The sequence below is a fragment of the Microcaecilia unicolor genome, chromosome 7 (assembly GCF_901765095.1).
Source record: "Microcaecilia unicolor chromosome 7, aMicUni1.1, whole genome shotgun sequence".
Taxonomy (NCBI): domain Eukaryota; kingdom Metazoa; phylum Chordata; class Amphibia; order Gymnophiona; family Siphonopidae; genus Microcaecilia; species Microcaecilia unicolor.
This window is the reverse complement of record NC_044037.1, coordinates 265354751-265375731: the sequence shown is the minus strand read 5'-3', so window position 1 is coordinate 265375731 and position 20981 is coordinate 265354751. Positions and strand designations below refer to the sequence as shown.

General features: G+C 43.0%; 1 protein-coding gene across 1 annotated transcript in view; it reads left to right on the top strand.

Annotated features, from left to right (window-relative positions):
- Positions 1-20981, top strand: part of THSD7B (thrombospondin type 1 domain containing 7B) — a 595317-nt gene that overhangs the window by 534527 nt on the left and 39809 nt on the right. Inside the window, exon 21 of the mRNA XM_030210867.1 lies at positions 11898-12057. Coding sequence (XP_030066727.1) covers positions 11898-12057 — 160 coding nt within the window. The remainder of the gene's footprint in view (positions 1-11897; positions 12058-20981) is intronic.

Sequence of the window (20981 nt, the reverse complement as noted above, 5' to 3'; positions counted from 1 at the left end):
GAGCAGCCCATAATTGAAGGGTAGGTTATTGGTAACAGTGAGAGATAGCACATCACAAATTAAATCCGGAAAATCACATTGTGGAAAGTATATGAATTTATTTGCATTCTGCAGAGGGAAATAAGTATTTAATCCCTCTGGCAAACAAGACCTAATACTTGGTGGCAAAACCCTTGTTGGCAAGCACAGCGGTCAGACGTCTTCTGTAGTTGATGATGAGGTTTGCACACATGTCAGGAGGAATTTTGGTCCACTCCTCTTTGCAGATCATCTCTAAATCATTAAGAGTTCTGGGCTGTCGCTTGGCAACTCGCAGCTTCAGCTCCCTCCATAAGTTTTCAATGGGATTAAGGTCTGGTGACTGGCTAGGCCACTCCATGACCCTAATGTGCTTCTTCCTGAGCCACTCCTTTGTTGCCTTGGCTGTATGTTTTGGGTCATTGTCGTGCTGGAAGACCCAGCCACGACCCATTTTTAAGGCCCTGGCGGAGGGAAGGAGGTTGTCACTCAGAATTGTACGGTACATGGCCCCATCCATTCTCCCATTGATGCGGTGAAGTAGTCCTGTGCCCTTAGCAGAGAAACACCCCCAAAACATAACATTTCCACCTCCATGCTTGACAGTGGGGACGGTGTTCTTTGGGTCATAGGCAGCATTTCTCTTCCTCCAAACACGGCGAGTTGAGTTCATGCCAAAGAGCTCAATTTTTGTCTCATCTGACCACAGCACCTTCTCCCAATCACTCTCGGCATCATCCAGGTGTTCACTGGCAAACTTCAGACGGGCCGTCACATGTGCCTTCCGGAGCAGGGGGACCTTGCGGGCACTGCAGGATTGCAATCCGTTATGTCGTAATGTGTTACCAATGGTTTTCGTGGTGACAGTGGTCCCAGCTGCCTTGAGATCATTGACAAGTTCCCCCCTTGTAGTTGTAGGCTGATTTCTAACCTTCCTCATGATCAAGGATACCCCACGAGGTGAGATTTTGCGTGGAGCCCCAGATCTTTGTCGATTGACAGTCATTTTGTACTTCTTCCATTTTCTTACTATGGCACCAACAGTTGTCTCCTTCTCGCCCAGCGTCTTACTGATGGTTTGTAGCCCATTCCAGCCTTGTGCAGGTGTATGATCTTGTCCCTGACATCCTTAGACAGCTCCTTGCTCTTGGCCATTTTGTAGAGGTTAGAGTCTGACTGATTCACTGAGTCTGTGGACAGGTGTCTTTCATACAGGTGACCATTGCCGACAGCTGTCTGTCATGCAGGTAACGAGTTGATTTGGAGCATCTACCTGGTCTGTAGGGGCCAGATCTCTTACTGGTTGGTGGGGGATCAAATACTTATTTCCCTCTGCAGAATGCAAATAAATTCATATACTTTCCACAATGTGATTTTCCGGATTTAATTTGTGATGTGCTATCTCTCACTGTTACCAATAACCTACCCTTCAATTATGGGCTGCTCATGTCTTTGTCAGTGGGCAAACTTACAAAATCAGCAAGGGATCAAATACTTATTTCCACCACTGTATAGTAGGGTAGTGAAGGCAGGACGGGGGTGGGACGGGGGCGTGCTCACGAGATGGCCGGCTTCGCCTGATAATGGAAAAAAAGCCAGGCTTCACGAGCATTTCACCGGTTTTACTTGGTCCCTTTTTTTTCATGACCAAGCTTCAAAAAGGAGCCCCAACTGACCAAATGACCACTGGAGGGCATCGGGGATGACCTCCCCTTACTCTCCCAGTGGTCACCAACCCCCTCCCACCCCACAAAAAAACTTTTTTGCCAGCCTGTATGCCAGCCTCAAATGTCTTACCCAGCTCCCTGATAGCAGTATGCAAGTCCCTGGAGCAGTTTTTAGTGGGTGCAGTGCACTTCAGACAGGTGGGCGCAGGCCCATCCCCCCTATCTGTTACACTTGTGGTGGTAAATGGGAGCTCTCCAAAACCCAACCAAACCCCACTGTACCCACATGTAGGTGCCCCCTTCACCCCTTAGGGCTATGGTAATGGTGTAGAGTTGTGGGGAGTGGGTTTTGGGGGGGATTTGGGGGGCTAAACAACCAAGGGAAGGGAGCTATGCACCTGGAAGCTATTTTTATTTTAATTTTTAGAAGTGCCCCCTAGGGTGCCCGGTTGGTGTCCTGGCATGTGAGGGGGGCCAGTACACTACAAATGCTGGCTCCTCCCACGACCAAATGCCTTGGATTTGGCCGGGTTTGAGTTTGCCGGCAGTATTTTCCATTGCGGCCGAAAACCGATGCCGGCCATCTCAAACCCAGCGAACTCTGACATTTGGCCGGGCCCAACCGTATTAGCGAAGAAAAAGATGGCCGGCCATCTTTTTCGAAAATACAGTTGGCTCTGTCCACTTGCGGTGCCGGCCCCGAAGATGGCCGACACCGTTCGATTATGCCTCTCCACAATGCCTTTGTATAGCTCCATGGTACGACCACACCTCAAATATTGTGTTCAATTCTGGTCACCGCATCTCAAAAAAGATATAGCAGAATTAGAAAAGGTACAGAGAATGGCGACAAAAATGATAAAGGGGATGGGACGACTTCCCTATGAGGAAAGGCTAAACCAGTTAGGGCTCTTCAGCTTGGAGAAAAGACTGTTGAGGGGAGATATGATAGAGGGCTTTAAAATAGTGAGTGGAGTGGAATGAGTAGACATGAATCCTAGCTCTCTTTTAGCTTCAATCTTCTTCCAGCTCTCAACCCCTCCAGTTTCAGCCCATTTCTAGCCCCAGCTACCTTCCATCTTCATCTGTCTTCCAACCCCATCCTTCTTTCAGCTTCAGTCCTCTTCCAACCGTAGACCTCTTCTTCTTTAGCCTTCTTTCTGCCCTAACCTTCTTTCTTCTGCCCTCTACCAACCCCAGACCCCTGGGCTCTCTTCCAACCACAGACACCTCCCCATCCAACACTGCTTCTACAATAATTATTTACACAACTGCTGGCATTCTTTTGGACTCCTGCCTCTGTGCTCTTCCTCAACTCAGTTCATCATTGGCTACTGCCACCGTTTCTCACAAGAATACAGGAAGTACCTGTTTCTCATATTTAAAACTTGTATGGTGCCAGCAACAAGATGTGAGACAGGCTGAGGAAGAACACAGGGAGCAAAAAGTGGAGCTCCTGCCACTGTGAAGGGTGGAGCCAGTAAGGCAGACTTTCAGCATCTTTAGCCTGGGCTGACCTGAGCCAGTGTCTCACTGGTTCATCCCTTAAACTAATCCTGGCTTTAATACTTCCATGTACGTTATTAATTCTAGTCCTAAATGTGTTTGTATTTGAGTATATTAAAATGAATCCATTTAGAGAGAGAACTTTATTATCAGTATTAAATAGAGTAGTTGAAACAAAATATATTTCCTCTTCTTCAGTATCACTACTAAAATGTTTAACCATACCAATAAGTTCATTGGCCATTTCTGTGTCTCTAGGCAGTCAACCTTCAGCAGCTTAAATTGCAATGAAATGAAATCAGTGTCTACCTTTGTTCACAATACTTAATGTTCAGTGGTTGATTTTGGAAGTTCTGGAATGAAAATCTCTGGAATCAGCATTGCAGTTTCCGGAGCCTGCTGGGCCACTGCAGAATTATAGCACATCATGCCGCACCAGAATCCTGCTCATCAGGAACACCCCATCCCCCCACCCCAACACACATATCCAATTATTTCCTTTCTAACAAGGATGGTCTGTCAAACCTTGCAAAGAGTTTTCATGTATTTATTTTCCTATTTATAACCTGCTTATTAATTACATGGGTAACAATAAAAAGACATGAACAAGCATCATAACTGACTTGCTGTACTGAATCTCTGCTCCTAACTACATGCATATCATCTGGAATAAGCTTGCACAAACACATGGGTTTTCAATTGTTTCTTAAAGTCAGTAAGAGATAATAAATGACGCAAATTGCTAGGCAATCTGTTCCATAATATAGGCCCAGTGATAGACAAAGCACTGCCCCGGGTGGATGAGTAAAGAACTATCACCAAGTTTACTAATCCAGGAAAAAAAAAAAGCTCATTGTTATAATGAGCCCTTTTCCTCATGATTTTTTAAATTTGTTTTATTTGTAACTGCATAGTACAACTTATGGATGGTTATGTTTGCAAAGTATCTGGGAGTAAATAAGTAAACTGAGACGAAAGAAGTGCATAATAATGTGCGAGAAATGTAATGATTGTACAATTTGCATTTGGATTTTAATCATCCTGTAGATACATTGGTGTCATGCTGTACTTGTTGTTGCCTTTCAATGAACATTTTAGCCATATTCATCTGCCTTCTGAAATATTAAATGAAATTGCTGGGCAATGATCCACATCCTCACCTAACAGAGATTAGATCTAAGAGGATACAGAGAGTATTGCTAGTTTACAAACCTCATATTACCTTCACTTTCCCCTGTGTATTTTATTGCTAGCATTTTGTGTTAACATAATCTTCCAACATAAACCTCAAAACAGTTGCTGCTTGAGCCAAAGTCCATTTACAGGAAATGAGCTTCAATCCCCACAGAAATTATAAAAGGAATGGTATACACAAACTACAGTGCGTTATTGATTAGTGTTGTTAATTTTATGCATATAGAAACATAGAAAATGACAGCAGATAAAGGCTATATGGCCTACCTAATCTGACTATCTATACCATCTACTACCTCTGCCTCTCCTTAGAGATCCTGAAATTCTACCACTAGAGGTCACGGTGGCCATTTTGGTGCCAGAGCTGTGACGGGCAGGAATGAGTGGGCATTGCCCCTGCCCTTAGGACCCCATAGGCCACCAGGGATATCAAAGGTAGGCCGAGGGAGCCTACAAGTAGTGGGGGTGGAGGCCTTGACAGGGGCTGTACTTCAGGGGAAAAGAGGGGGAATCAGGATTGGGAGGAGGGAATGGGTCTCAGAGGGGTTGAAGGCACTGGCTTCTCATTATGAGGATCTCACCTGAATATCGACTAGAAGCTACATAAGAACTAGCAGCCAGCAGATACTGGCCTTGTCTCAGATATTCAATATATTCAATGTCAGTGCCCGGACTCAGCTTCTTAGGTCTATTTCTCTACACCCACTTTCCTTTAGACAGCTTCTAGAGTTTTTAGATCTTGCCTGCACATACATAAAACAAGAGCAGCCATGAATTTGACACATGCTCGAGTAAATGGTATTGTCAGGTGGTTTTGCAGTTGACACTTGGGGTATGCAAGCAATTTTTTGTTTCATTTAGTTTTCTGTCTCATGTGCTGGTTTGTTTGTTTTTTTCATTTTGTTTTCATAAATGTTTGTTTCAGGGCAATTTTGTTAATTATGAGGGGCTGGATTCAGTAAATTGTGCCCAAAGTTAGGCACCGGAAAATGTTGGTGCTAAATGTGATTCAATAAAGGGTGTGTGCCCTTTAATGAATAGCACTTAGCATCGATCCCCATGCTGAAACCTGGTGTAATTTTAGCACTCAACTTAGGTGTAGAAATGACAGTATTCTGTAACAGTGTGCACAACTGTTGGGAATACCCCTGATCTGCCCATGCCCCTGAAGAAAGAAGACAGGTGATCCCACAGATTGCAGCACAAACAAAAAGGGGAGTGGGAAAAACCAGGTGATGAGACAGGAAGAACTATGGAATTGTTATCGCAAACATCCACAAGTATAAATCAAAATCACTGGAGTGTGAACTCTACATGGTCCCAAGTTTCAGCTTATGTCTTCATCAGGAGTACAAGCAGGACTGCCGATACTGGTCAATATGACTCACAGTGAAAAATTTGCTAAAACCCAAATTGAAACTGTCATAGATCCTGGTATCTACTGTCACTTTCACTTCTGAAGGGGATGGGAGGGGGGTCAGTAACCACTGGGAGATTAAGAAGGTGATCATGCCTTCATCCTGCCAGTGGTCAGCTGCTCAATCAGGGCACCTTTTTGTACCCTGGACGTGATTGAAACAGTTCTAGGTAAAATTGTCCATTTTTTTCCAAATTGGATGTTTCTTCCCATTCCATTGTGGCTGAAAGATGTCCAAATTTTGGGCCCGCTATAGTCCTGCCCAAAACATACCTCCAACACATCCCCTTGCTATTTGGACAAACTGCAGTGTAAAATGGCCAAATTGTGCCTTTGAAAAATTATGATTGGGCATTTTCAGCAGATGGACCTTTTTTAGCCAATTTGAGATGTCCATCTGCTTTCAAAACGTAAGTGGGTGCACCTCAATGTAGATACATAGATGCTAGCTTACACTTGTATTCTATATGAACCCTTAGCACCCAGTTATAGAATTGTCACCTATTTATTGTTAATAACTTAGATTATATACTTGCCAATATTCAGCCTGCCCGAGGCAGGACATCTAAGTACTGCAATCAATGGTGAGCCCAGATATTCAGTGCTGCCCATTTCCAATGACCGGCATTGAATACCCATTTTTTTTTCAGCTGGCTTAAATTTAACCGGCCAAATTACTATTCAGTGCTGTTTGGTTAAGTTTATAAGGGAAGATACTATATATGGCGCCTAAAAATCAGTGCCGACTAAGCGTATTCTATAAGTGGCACCTAGATTTAGGCGTGGTATATATAATATGCTTAGCTGATATCTCAGCACCTAAATCAATGGCATAAATCCCAGACTTAGGCACACATGCCGCATTCTATAATTAGGTGCGAAGATTTCAGAATGCAGATTCAAAGGATCAAATTAGTGTCTTCCATTCTATTTCCTTGTTTAATCCGATTGGTTCTACAGTGTTTAATCTGAATATCCAATATTGTTCTTTGTAATTCAGTCTGCGTTCCAAATTGCCTCCTGCCTACCCACTCCATACTGTATCGATAATTCTCCATCTAATATCCTGAATTGAATGAATATTTTCTTCCCAATGCTTGACCAAAGGGGCTTCTTCTGTTTTAGTGTTAATCTTTGATTTATGTTCTGTCAGTCTGGTCCGTATTGCTCTTGATGTTCGTTCCACATATGTTTTATTTCATGGACATGTTATGATATGATATATACTGCATTCTGTGTAGCGCATGAAGTGGTACATCTCGCAGTAATTCTGATATGAGTTTGTGGATCCCCCCAATAATTGCCCATGATGGTTTGCTGACACCATTGACACAAGTTGCAAAGTCCGTGTGTGGCTGGATGTTGATCCTGTTCCTGCTCTTTTTTTGTACTTCAATAATTCTCCAATATTAGGACCTCTATTGTATGCCACCAACGGGTGCTCTGTAAAACTATCTTGAAGCTATAACACGTGCCAATCCTTGTGAATCGAAGCTGTGATTTGCTGCGAAATATATGAATATGGAAGTACACATACTAATCAATCCGTTTGTTGTGGGTGCTGATATTGTAATAACAAGTGCCGTTGTGCATATCATGCTCTTTTGTATGCATTTGAATAATTTTTCTAGGATATCCCCATTGTTGAAATCTTTCTCGCAGTAACATAGTAACATAGTAGATGACGGCAGAAAAAGACCTGCATGGTCCATCCAGTCTGCCCAACAAGATAAACTCATATGTGTATACCTTACCTTGATTTGTACCTGCCTTTTTCAGGGCACAGACTGTACAAGTCTGCCCAGCAGTATTTCCTGCCTCCCAACCACCAGTCCCACCTCCCATCACTGGCTGGCACAGACCGTATAAGTCTGCCCTCCACTATCCTCGCCTCCCAACCACCAACCTCTCTTCCCCCACCTGCTCCGCCACCCAATTTTGGCTAAGCTTCTGAGGATCCATTCCTACTGCATAGGATTCCTTTATGCATATCCCACGCATGTTTGAATTCCGTTACCATTTTCATGTCCACCACCTCCCGCGGGAGGGCATTCCAAGCATTCACCACCCTCTCCGTGAAAAAATACTTCCTGACATCTTTTTTGAATCTGCCCCCCTTCAATCTCATTTCATGTCCTCTCGTTCTACCGCCTTCCCATCTCTGGAAAAGATTTTTTTGCGGATTAATACCTTTCAAGTATTTGAACATCTGTATCATATCACCCCTGTTCCTCCTTTCCTCCAGGGTATACATGTTCAGGTCAGCAAGTCTCTGCTCATACATCTTGGAACGCAAATCCCATACCATTCTCGTAGCTTTTCTTTACACCGCTTCCATTTTTTTAACATCCTTCGCAAGGTATGGCCTCCAAAACTGAACACAGTACTCCAGGTGGGGCCTCACCAACGACTTGTACAGAGGATTGAGTGATTGAGCTTGTGCCTTAAATTCATCTATTGTGTGGCAAATGCATCGTAGTCTCAAAAATTGACTAATAGGTAGGCTAGCTTTTAATCTGTGTGGGTGATACCTTTATGCCAGAACAGTGAAAACTATCCGCCACGGACCCTGAAGAAGGATCAAAACTCTGGCCATAGTCGGCCATGGCACATTGAGAACACTGAGCAACGTGTACAGATAAGTCTTGTTATTAAGAAATATATTTCAATTAAAATTGAGTGATAACGGACAGCTATTGGCGGATGGAGGTTTTTTGCCTATGATGAGAAAGCAAGCGCCTTGATTCGGAAGGCTCTTTGCCACATTGTATAGGAGGTGCCCTTTTGAGGCTATTTCCTCCACATTTTTATTTTTCATATATTTAATTATCTATGGTAGATAGGATTATGATTGAGACAGCTAGACTGTAAAAGCTTAAAGAGATTTACGTTTTAAAGGGGACAATATAATTGGACGATTCAGAAGTATCCTCTCCAACTCAAAATACAAGTAATATAAATCTTAATTAAGGCCATTTAATATCAATATTTTGTTGTTAGCAACCAATTATTGGTGCTGATTGGCTTGTTAAGCAATTAAATTGTCCGCCCAAATCAGCTATACACGATTTGCGCGCACAACTGTAGTCGCAGTTTATAGAATCCGAAGATATATAATTCCTAGTTATGTACTAGTCATCTTATTTTTGTGAATCTGCATAGAACCACATGGTAGCTGTGGAATACAAGAAATGTTATGTAATATTTGCATATGTTTGCAATTGGCACTATAATTTTTTTCTCCGTGCTCGGGACATCATCAGGCAGTTTGTTGTCACTGATTGATGTTTTAAGAAGGAAGAACACAGCTTATGTTTCCAAATCTGTTTTCACTGAGCAATAATAATGTGCTGAAAATGTTGCTGAGTGAGTCAATTAGATAAATGTCCATTTTTAATCTTGAAAATACATATAGTATCTATCCAGATTATTTCATTTTCCAAATCTCATTTCCCAAAGGTGGATGTTTTTTACCCCCTAATATTAATTTTACATTTTATATGCCACTTACAAGTTAACAAAAATTATCAAAGTCATATACAGTTATAATCACAGTACCCCTCCCCACCCACCCCCAAACTCTTAGAAAAATATTAAAGACCATTTATCTCCCAAACCCCATCTCCCCTTCCAACCTATACAAAGCATCAAACAGACCCCAACGTATTAGGATATACCCTATTACTAAAAAATAAAGTCATTTCCCCTGTCTGACTTCAATGTTGCCCCTCTCTTTAAACACCCATCACCTTCCATTCTGTCACCATGTTATCTAGACACAGATTCTCCTTTATCTATTTTGCCTCCAGCCAGCGATCACAAAACTGTTCAGGGTCTATTTGCCCCTATTTTCTCATCACTTTCAAATTAAAGGAAAATGAGATCCCACAATGATTGGACCATGGGAAGGCTTTGATTCCTTTCACTTTCACCCCATCCTCTATGCTTAGTTTCTCAGACCCACCAATCAGATCTAATATATGCCCTCCCATGTGAGTTGGAGTATTCACTGAGTTAAACCGCAATCTCTTAACAAGGATTAAGCAGTCAGAATTTGACCATCAGAAATACCGTATCATTCGCATATAGGTTAAAGTCCCCCCAGTAATACCAAATGGAGGTATAAATTGTTCATAGGCTTGATCTAATACAGTGGAGGTGATCCCTAGAGGTATATATAGTAGCAAAATAAATACCCAGATGCCCCCTCCAAATATAACTATAACCCATCCAGTCATAGCTTAATTGAGTAACGAGGCCATCAGCACTGATAATTGGATGATAACAACCAATTATCAGCACTAATTGTCAATAATTAGTGTTTACATGCATATCATATTCTATAACAATAGTTGTATAAATCCTACTGTGCGGACATATTTGGGGGCATGGATAGAGGTGTTTCTAGATGCATTCCCAAATGTTATGTGAGTTGATATAGAATATGGCCAAACTGCGCCTAACTGTAGGCACTTGCATTTAAGCTCATCACTAAACGAATGTTCCACTCAATGTGGAGATAGTGGCATATCAGGAAATTCCTCTCGAGGGACCTCTTCCGTACTCTCACTCATTGGTTAGTCCTTTCCCATATAGACTACTGCAGTGGTATTTACGCTGGTAGTCGAAAATGTATCCTGATAAAACTGCAGACTTCTCAAAAGACAGCTGCTAGACTCATTTTTGGCAAATCACGCTTTGAACATGCAGAACCTCTTTGTTTCAACCTGCATTGGCTCCCTATTTTAGCTCGTCTAACCTTCAAAATCTGCATGTTAACTCACAAGATTATCTATGAGGAGGCCCCTGCCTACATGGAACTTACGCTATCCAAGCTATAAATCTGTTCGATATAAATTGCTCCTTTCCTCATCCTTCACCTATGTCAGCCCAAAGTCTTGGAACAGTCTACCAAGGTCCTTAAAAAAGATTGCCGACCATCAAATTTTCAAGAAATCCTTAAAAAACATTTTTTTGAGAAGGCATATCCCAACTACATCACTCAGTCCACACCTTCTTCCTCTTGATTGAACCTGTTTCATACAGTTATTACCCTTATTGATATATGACTTTTGTAATTTTGTAAGCAGCATTGTGCCCACTTTTGTGGGAAAATGTGGGGTATAAATGTACTAAAATAAATAAATAAATAAATAAATAAATAAGCCTGCTCTTATCGGGTCTAAATGCAGGTGGCTACAGTTAGGCCCAGTTTATGCCTGAGTGTGATTCCATAAAGGGCACATACCACCCGATATTTAAAACAAAATGGCTGCTAAAATGGCTCTTAAGCGTCTATCTGGCGCTGAACATTCTTGGATAGTGGCTTAAAGATAGCCTGTTATATCACGTGATATAACCGGCTATCCACCTGTTTTTAAAATCCCACCGACCAAGTTTGGCAGCTATATTTATCCACCACAATAGCTTGAATAACTTTGGCCAGTCTCACTTTAAGTGGCCAGTGCTATCAGCGTGGCTGGTTAAAATCAGCTAAAGTTAAAACAGATATTTAATGACGGTCACCGGAAATGGACCAGCATTGAATATCCAGGTTTAGCGCTGACCGCGGGAGACAGCCCAGCCATCTCTCACAGTCTGAATATTGGGGTCATACTCTTTATAGAATCACGCTAAGTGCATAAAATTTTCGACAACAATATTTAGGCACTACTTATGGAATATACCCCCTAGTGCATTATGATTAGTGCATGCTAACTGGATAATGCAGTTAATGCAGGAGCACTTAGCACCCCCTAAATAGGAAGCTGTAAGTGCTCTCACATTTAATTTTTGCAGGTATTGCACGCAAATTTTTAAAAGACCTACAAAAGTATCACAGGAAAGGCCTGCATTAAAATATGTTAAGCCTAGATTTTACTGCACTTTAGTAAAAGGGTCCCTAATAGACAAATGAATGCACATCTCTATTGATTATAAGTGTTCAGTAGAAGTCAATTAAAATAACAGCAAAATAGTTTAACTGGTGATTAGAACTGAAATTCCAGGATGATTTCTGACTATCGCTGATAACTTATAGTTGGATAGATACAATAGAAATAAACCTTGTCAAATTAATCATTCTCTTTCTGCAGGGTGGCCAGTGTGGAGATGGAGTTCAAGTTCGTAATCTTACCTGTGTAGTGCATGATGCCACCCTGTCTGATGCAGCCAAACAAGTAGAAAATAAATGGTGTGGAGTGATACCCTCAAAAGACAGTGTATTGCAGCTGCCTTGCTATGTGCCTTGCCCAGGTAATCTTTCTCATTTTATTTTCTCTGTTGAAACAATTTACACATCTTATTTGGACTCTTATATTGATTTTTTTCATTTGCATTTCTATAGCTTGTGTTTCAGATACATTTTTAGAAATGTGTTATTTAACAATCCAGATCCACCTGTGATTTCTGACTTGGTTTTCATTTGAGCATGGCCACTGAGAGACTGGGGCGGGCCCGGGACAAGGACACCCCCGCCCCCCCCCCCCCCCCCCCCCCGAGGTCGTCATCATCGCCGCCCCCCTCTCCACCTGCCCCCCTCCGTCCACCACCAGGCCGGGCTCCCCTGAATTCAAATCATAGCGCCTCACCTCAACCTCACTCCATGTGAAAGAAGCGCAGCAGCGGCAGTCTGCAGATCGCCTGCCTTCAGGCCTTCCCTCCCTGTGTCCCGCCCTCATCTGATGTAACTTGCGCGAGGGCGGGACACAGGGAGGGAAAGCCCGAAGGGAGGTGATCTGCAGACTGCCGCTGCTGCACTTCTTTCACACGGAGCAAGGTCGAGGTGAGGCGCTATGATTTGAATTCAGGGGGGTCCAGCCCAGTGGTGGACGGAGGGGGGCGGGTGGAGGGGGAGACTGCGGCGCCGGCAGTGGCATACCTAGGGTAGTTGACACCCGGGGCTGGTCATTTTTTAACACCCCCCTCCAAAATCCAGTACTAGGCATACCGAGAATACAAAACACTCAGGACCTATAGAGCAATTCTACCATACCATAAGCAGTCATTTCTACGAGTCACACGAGGAAAAGGAAAGCATCTTAAACACTACAGTGAGCACTAGAACATCAATTCACCTATTGTAAAATGAAACCAGACAGAATAGTACAGATCGTCGATCCTGCACAGTCAATGCCAACTGAAAGCCATGTCTTTTTCACAAACACAGATACACCTAATCCACTATAGAATAAGTAATCATAAACTTTCTATTTAGACAAAAATTAAACTGAACCCCCAAGATGCCAGACTCTGCATACAATGCAACGCCACAGAAACAGAAAATGTCCACTAGTACTGTGCAAAATATAAAGACAGCAGATGTAAATTTGAAAAATCTAACATATACCAATCACCACTTTAAAAATTAACAAATAGAAATAAAACAAATATAGAAAATAAAATAATACCATTTTATTGGACTACTACATTTAACTTTCAGAGGCCAAAACATCCTTCCTCAGGTCAATACAGTATAGTACTGTTACAGTATCCTATCCTGACTTGAGGAAGGGGGTTTTGTTCTCCGAAAGTTAGTCAAAATGTATTAAAATTAGTACAATAAAAAGATGACCTTATTTACATGTTCTATTATAAACATTTATTAACACAGCTACAATACTACTTTATCCTAAAGGAAAAAAAGAAATATATATATACTGTATATATATATATATATATATATATATACGTATATATATATATATATATTTTTTTTTTTTTTTAATTATCTGTTTATTGAAATCCAGATTAAATAACATAAAAAGAGACAACCTATATTTTATTTACAGTTTGTTGTCTCTGGTTTCTGCTTTCCTCATCTTCTTTTCACTGTCTTCCTTCCAGCCAACATCTGTCTTCGTTCTCTCTCTGCCATCCAGTGTCTGCCCTCTCTGCTGTCTCCTCCATCCAGTGTCTGCCCTCTTTGCTGTCCCCTCCATCCAGTGTCTGCACTCTCTCTCCCTTCCATCCAAATCTGCCCTCTCTCCCCCCCTTCCATCCACCATCTGCCCGTCTGCCCTCTCTCTCCCCCCCTTCCATCCACTGTCTGCCCTTTCTCTCTGCCCCTTCAATCCACCATTTGCCCTCCCTCTCTCATCCATCCAGGGTCTGCCCTCCCTCTTGCTCCCCCTTCCATCCAGGATCTGTCCCCTCTCTCTCTGCCCCTTTTTTCAGCCCCCAGTTCTAGCCCCCTTATCCCACCTGCCCCTAGCTCTAGCCCCAGCCCACATCTCCCACCTGCCCCCCTTTTCAGCCCCCAGTTTCATCCCCACTATCCCACCAGTCCCCAGTTTCAACCCCAGCCCTTTTCTCTCACCAGCCCCGAGCTTCAGCCCCAGCCACTTCTCCCTGTCTCCTTTTCAGCCCCCAGTCCCCACAGTTTCAGCCCCTGCCCCTTTTCAGCCCCCAGTCCCAGTACTAGCCCCCTTATCCCACCTACCCTCCTTTTCAGCCCCCAGTTCCAGCTCACTTCATCCACATGCCTTGCATTAGGGCCCCCCATTTTCAGCTCCATACCCATTCTCCCACCAGCCCCAGGCATGGCCCCATTTTCCCTCCTGGCCCCTTCTCAGGCCCCAGTTCCCTTCTCCCATCTGAGCCCCTCCCAGTCCCCTTCTCCCATCTGAGCCCCCCTCCCGACCCGACCTGACCACCAGCTCCAATGACAGCCGACAGCCCTCTTCTTTCTCCTGCCGCCACCCTGGCTTTAAAAAAAGAAATTGGTGAAGCGGCATCACAGGCAGCGCCTCGTGACTGCCCTGCTTGTAAAAGAAACAAATCGGCTCATCGGGTCTTTCCTCACTGTGTCCCACCCTCACAGAAATAGGAAGTTACCTCAGAGGAGGGCGGGACACAGTGAGGGAAGGCCCGATGAGCCGATTTGTTTCTTTTAAAAGCAGGGCAGTCGCACGGCGCTGCCTGTGATGCCGCTTCACCAATTTCTTTTTTTAAAGCCAGGGTGGCAGCAGGAGAAAGAAGAGGGCTGTTGGCTGTCATCGGAGCTGGTGGTCAGGTCGGGTCGGGAGGGGGGCTCAGATGGGAGAAGGGGACTGAGAGGGGCTCAGATGGGAGAAGGGAACTGGGGCCTGAGAAGGGGCCAGGAGGGAAAATGGGGCCATGCCTGGGGCTGGTGGGAGAATGGGTATGGAGCTGAAAATGGGGGGCTTCTTTAACAAAGCCACACTAGCAATTCCCATGTAGCAAATGAGAGGAAGTACATAAGAATTGAATGTAGCACTTGCCAAATTGACACTACCACCCGGGCAGCGCGCCCACCAGATGGTAATTTCAAAGTTGGTGCACACTATTTCTCATGGTATAAAATACCTTTCTATTTTCTACTCTTTGTAATTAGAAATAACTTACCTTGATTCTTGAAAAACATTTACAATAACTACACTTTCAGGGGCATTTTCGAAAGAGAAGGGTGCCCATCTTCGGACACAAATCGGGAGACGCGCGTCCTTCTCTCAGGGTCGCCCAAAATCGGCATAATCGAAAGCCGATTTTGGGCGCCCTCAACTGTAGTCCATCGCAGGGACGACCAAAGTTCACGGGGCATGTCAGAGGCGTAGCGAAGGCGGGACTGGGGCGTGCTTAAGAGATGGGCGTACTCGGCCGATAATGGAAAAAAGAAGGGCGTCCCTGACGAGCATTTGGTCGACTTTACTTGGTCCATTTTTTTTCATGGCCAAGCCTCAAAAAGGTGCCCAAACTAACCAGATGACCACCGGAGGAAATCGAGGATGACCTCCCTTTACTCCCCCAGTGGTCACCAACCCCCTTCTACCCTAAATTTTTTTTTAATTTTTTTGCCAGCCTCTATGCTAGCCTCAAATGTCATACCCAACTCCATGACAGCAGTATGCAGGTCCCTGGAGCAGTTTTAGTGAGTGCAGTGCACTTCAGGCAGGCGGACCCAGGCCCATCCCCCCATACCTGTTACACTTGTGCTGGTAAATATGAGCCCTTCAAAACCCACCCAAAACCCACTGTACCCACATGTAGGTGCCCCCCTTCACCCCTTAGGGCTATGGTAGTGGTGTACAGTTGTGGGGAGTGGGTTTTTTGGGGGGCTTTGGGGGACTCAGCACCAAAGGTAAGGGAGCTATGCACCTGGGAGCAATTTGTGAAGTCCACTGCAGTGCCCCCTAGGGTGCCCAGTTGGTGTCCTGGCATGTGAGGGGGACCAGTGCACTAAAAATGCTGGCTCCTCTCATGACCAAACGCCTTGGATTTGGTCATTTTTGAGATGGCCAAAAACCGGGGACAACTATCTCAACATTTAGGTCGACCATCTCTAAGGTCGACCTAAATTTTGAGATGTGGGCGTCCCCGACCATATTATCAAAACGAAAGATGGACTCCCATCTTGTTTCGATAATACGGGTTTCCCTGCCCCTTCGCTGGGACATCCTTAGAGATGGGCGCCCTTAGAGATGGCCGTCCCCATTCGATTATGCCCCTCTTTGTCTGAATTTAAAGCTAATGTAACCATCTCCATAGCTGAATCAGAATCTTCCAAAAGAGCAGAAACAGAGTGAGATTCCTCATTCTGCACCTCAGATTGTACCTTCTTTTTTTTTTTTAAAGAAGATAGATAATGCACTCCTTTAAGAGGAATCAATTCTGATGGAACTATGAAACACCTGTTAAAGTACTTTTTAAACATGTCTGTCAGTGACACAGTAGCATTTAAGGAAAATTGATCAGACTTACATTACCACTTCTAAAGGCATTTTCCAATGCCTCAACCTTATCATGTAGGTTAAGATTGCCTTTAACAAAGGAAGCTTCAACTAACTTCATCTTGTCCACCTCTTTATCATGTGCTTCAGCAAGCAGAGAACTAAATGATATCAGAAATCTTTTTCTCCATTGTAGTATCAATTATCTGCAATTTTGAGTAAAAGAGTTGTTTTGAAGAAATAACATCTTCCCCAACTCAGAAGCCAGACCTCGATTTGGGAGGGGGGTATGAGCCCAAAGTGAGAGATCACATTTTGCCCTGCCGCTCTCGACCCCCCCCCCCGCTGTAACCCCACATATCGGGGCTGACAGGGGTCCCCAAGCCCTGCCAGCAGAAGCTTTCCTGCAGCAATGATATTCACTGCCTGACCTGCTTTCCCTCCCCAGCGCGCATACTCAGTTTTAGTGAATTTGAGCATGAGCAAAACTCGCATGTGCTCAATTTCACTAAAAACAAGCATGGGGAAGGGGGAAAGCAGGGCAGACAGAGCAGTGGTAAATATCTTCGCAGGAAAGGTTCTACTGGCGGGGCTTAGAGACCCCAGCCATCCAAATCTTGTCTACAGCGGCACAGGACATTTTTCGGTGTACCTTAGTAAAAGGACCCCTTAGAAAGTTGACATTTACATGCGAGGATCCATACCATGTTTGAATGACAAGTGGACATGGTCAGTTTTTAGTAACTAGGGATGGGCAACCAGAATTTTTTTTGCGAGAGGAAACAAATGTCGTTAACAGTGGGTACTATCCCCAGGATTCTATAGATTGCGCCTTCAAACTCTGCGTGGAAATCAAAGCATATTCTATAACAATGCACCTAACCTGATTGGTTAATAAGATAATCAGCACTGCTAATTGGATGTTAACAAGCAATTATCAGCACAAATTGGCATTAATTAGAATTTAAGCACACTACTTTCAAAGTGTTTTCTAAAACGTGGTGCATGTACTGTAAATTCTAAGTCGCATAGTTGAAAAGTGGGCATGGTCATGGGCATGGAATGGGCAGGTTGTAGGTGTTTCTAAAATCTATATGCATTATTATAGAATATACTCACACTGCACATAATTTATGTGTCGGGATTTACACCAGGTTTTATTTGGTATAATTGGCCGCAACTAAAGTCTGTTCTTAAATAGTCATAACACCCATGCCCCACCTGTGCACCTCCCATATGAACACCCCATTGCAGTTATGTGCTAGAATACTTAGGTGCCAAGTTATAGAATAGCTCCTAAGTGCACTTTTGGGCTCATTTTCGAAAGAGAAGGACACCCATCTTTCGACACAAATCGGAAGATGGGCGTCCTTCTCCCAGGGTCGTCCAAATCGGTATAATCGAAAGCTGATTTTGGACGTCCTCAACTGCGTTCCGTCGCAGGGACGGCCAAAGTTCAAGGGGCGTATCGGAGGCATAGCGAAGGCGGGACTTGGGCGTGCCTAACACTTGAACGTCCTCGACCCATAATGGAAAAAAAAGGGCGTCCCTGATGAGCACTCGGACGACTTTACCTAGTCGTGTTTTTCTTACAACCAAGATAAAAAAAGGTGGCTAAATATGCTTAATTGATATCCCAGCACCTAAAACTACATGCCTCCGTTTGCACCAATAAAAATGTAGTGTGAATCCCTGCGCATAGAATTACGCGCACTAGGCCATATTCTATGACTATGTGCATACATTTTGGAACACCCACAAAATGCCCATTTCCCCACCCATAGCCATGTCCCTTTTGAACTGTGCACATTAGAGTTTAGGCACAGTTTACTACAGAATACATTTAGGGCCCTGTTTCCTAAGCCACGTTATAAGCGCGTTAACATCTTTAACGCTCAGTAACAATGTGCACACGTTAACCGTGTGTGTACCTATAATATCCCTATAGGCACCTACACAGTTAGCGCACACACGAATTGTAGACATGTTAAAAATGCTAACGTACCTTCGTAAACAGGGCCCTTAGTGAGTTGTGCGCATAAATTCTAATTATTGTCAATTAGTGCTCATTATTGCTTGTTAAGTGTTGCTATCAATGCTGATTAGCTGTTAAACCAGTTAAGTTATTCGCATTGCTATAGAATATGCCTGGATTTTAGCGCAGATCTCTATGCGAGCTATATAGAATCCAGCAGTATATGTCTCAAAACCAGCTTTAGACTTTATAAAAGCTATAAACTTATTGAAGTTATAAAAGGAACTCTGACATTACCTGTTCTGAAAAATTGACCTTTTTTAAAAAAATAAACATTTAATATTTTCTTCATTTTGTATTGTTTGCGATCTATATTCAACCATGTCCTAAATTCAACATAAAACTATTGTTCTGTTTTTATGGTGGAATTTGTTGTCCTCATAAATATATGGAATGTATACAATACTGCCACTTCTTTTAATTAGAAGGATAGGGGAAGCTTTGTGGAGGCTTAGCACTGACCTTTGATTGACTGACTAGATGGAACCATTGTGGAGATAATGCATTCAGACCCCAGGGGTAGTGCTGGCATTCATTTTCTCTTTGGTTCTGTCATCTGGCTCTTAAATGTCATTGATTAATTTTGCTTTGGAAGAGAGTTGTCATTCAGCCTGTGAGTCAGGCTCATATGGGTGATAAAAGCTGACATAAAAGTAATTTCAACTGGTATATTTGCCAAAAGGAAAGTATGTGGAGTAAATGGCGAGGATAGGTGCACTAAAAAAAATTGCATTTGATTGCTGCTCTGTGACACACTGGCAAAATAATGCATGCTTTCTCTCTACCTATTATATTATCTTTTTTTTTGACAATAGCAGTGAACCACATCGATATCCATCACATATTTATTTATTTATTTATTTAGGGGCCCTTTTACTAAAGGGTGTTAAGCCCTAGCACGAGCTTATTATGCCGAAAAAGGCTTACTGCAGGATGTGTGGTAATTTACCTGTACGCGCGTGGTAATTGCATGTAAACTATTTGTTAAATATTTTTTCAAGGGGGCATGTCATGAGCGAAGAGTGGGGCAAGGAAACTCTAAGCAGCTACAACATTCACATTACCACACAGTAACTGGTTAATGCTTGGTTAACACGGGAGCACTTAAAACTCCTAAATAGGATGCGGTATATGTTCCCAGTTGCCGCACTCTAATGACAACATTCGTGCAAGATATGCAATGGAAAAAGCCCTATTTTAATGCTGCGGTAAAAATGGGCTTAGTGCATGGAAAAATCCCGCATTAAGACACGCTAAGCCCAGATTTTTCTGCAGCTTAGTAATAAGGCCCCTTAGTTAGTTATTGATTTATTTATTGGTATTTGGCTTCCTCCTTTTTCAGGTTTGTATTAATTGAGACGTGACACACCTTTTTCAGTTTATTTATTTATTTTGTAATAGGGATTTGGGTCACTCCTTTTTCAGCGGTCCTTACTTTACACAGCTAGCTATGTGAGTGCCAGTACTGAATATTGGCCGGTCCTAGGTCACTTTCAGGTTGCAGCCAGAATTTGGTTCAGTGCTTCCCTCTCTCCTATATCTTTGCCATTCCCAATATTACACACGTGCATGAAAGAGAATGCATGTGCAAATGATTGTGCATGCGTGCTCATGCTCATACTATTTGGAACTTCGAACTAGAAGGTAAAGTAAAAGGATTTGATTGATTGTTTTTTGCCATTTTATAGTATAAGTTCTATTCTTAAGATATGAAATAAACCAGGTAAGCACTGTATCAGTAATACCTATAGAATGGAGTCTTAAGAGAAGGAGGTCATGACCAAGTAGATCAAATGCTGCTGAGAGATCTAATGATATAATAAGTGTTTATCTTGATCCATCTGTTGAAGTATTGTTGTGGACATACCAAGAAGGGCTGTTTTGGTGCTATGATGGTTCTGGAATCCAGTTTGATTTGGATGTAATACATTAATCTTCTCAAGGCAATCTTCTAATTGGAAGCGAACGAGTTTTTCAGTTAGTTTAGATACATACGGGAGATTGTCAACTGGTTGAAAATTGGAGACTACATCAGAACTGAGCTTTACATCTTTCATTCTTGGCAAAATGTATGCCAATTTACAAACAGTACGAGCGTGAGCAAGCATGAATAATGATTTGCACATGCGTACTGGTTCATGCACGTATGTAATATTGGGAATAGAAAAGATATAGGAGAGAGCAAAGCAACGAACCAAAATCTGGCTGCAACCTGAAAGTGACCTAGGTATTGGCCAGTATTCAGTACTGGCACTCACATAGCTAGCTGTGTAAAGTAAGGAGCGCTGAAAAAGGTGTGACCCAAATCCCTGTTTAAAAAAATAAATAAATAAACTGAAAAAGGTGTGTCACGTCCCAATTAATAAAAACCTGAAAAAGGGGGAAGCCAAATACATGCATCAGAGGCAGTGCTAGGCTCTCTTCTGTAACATATATGTCAGTCACCTAGCACCATA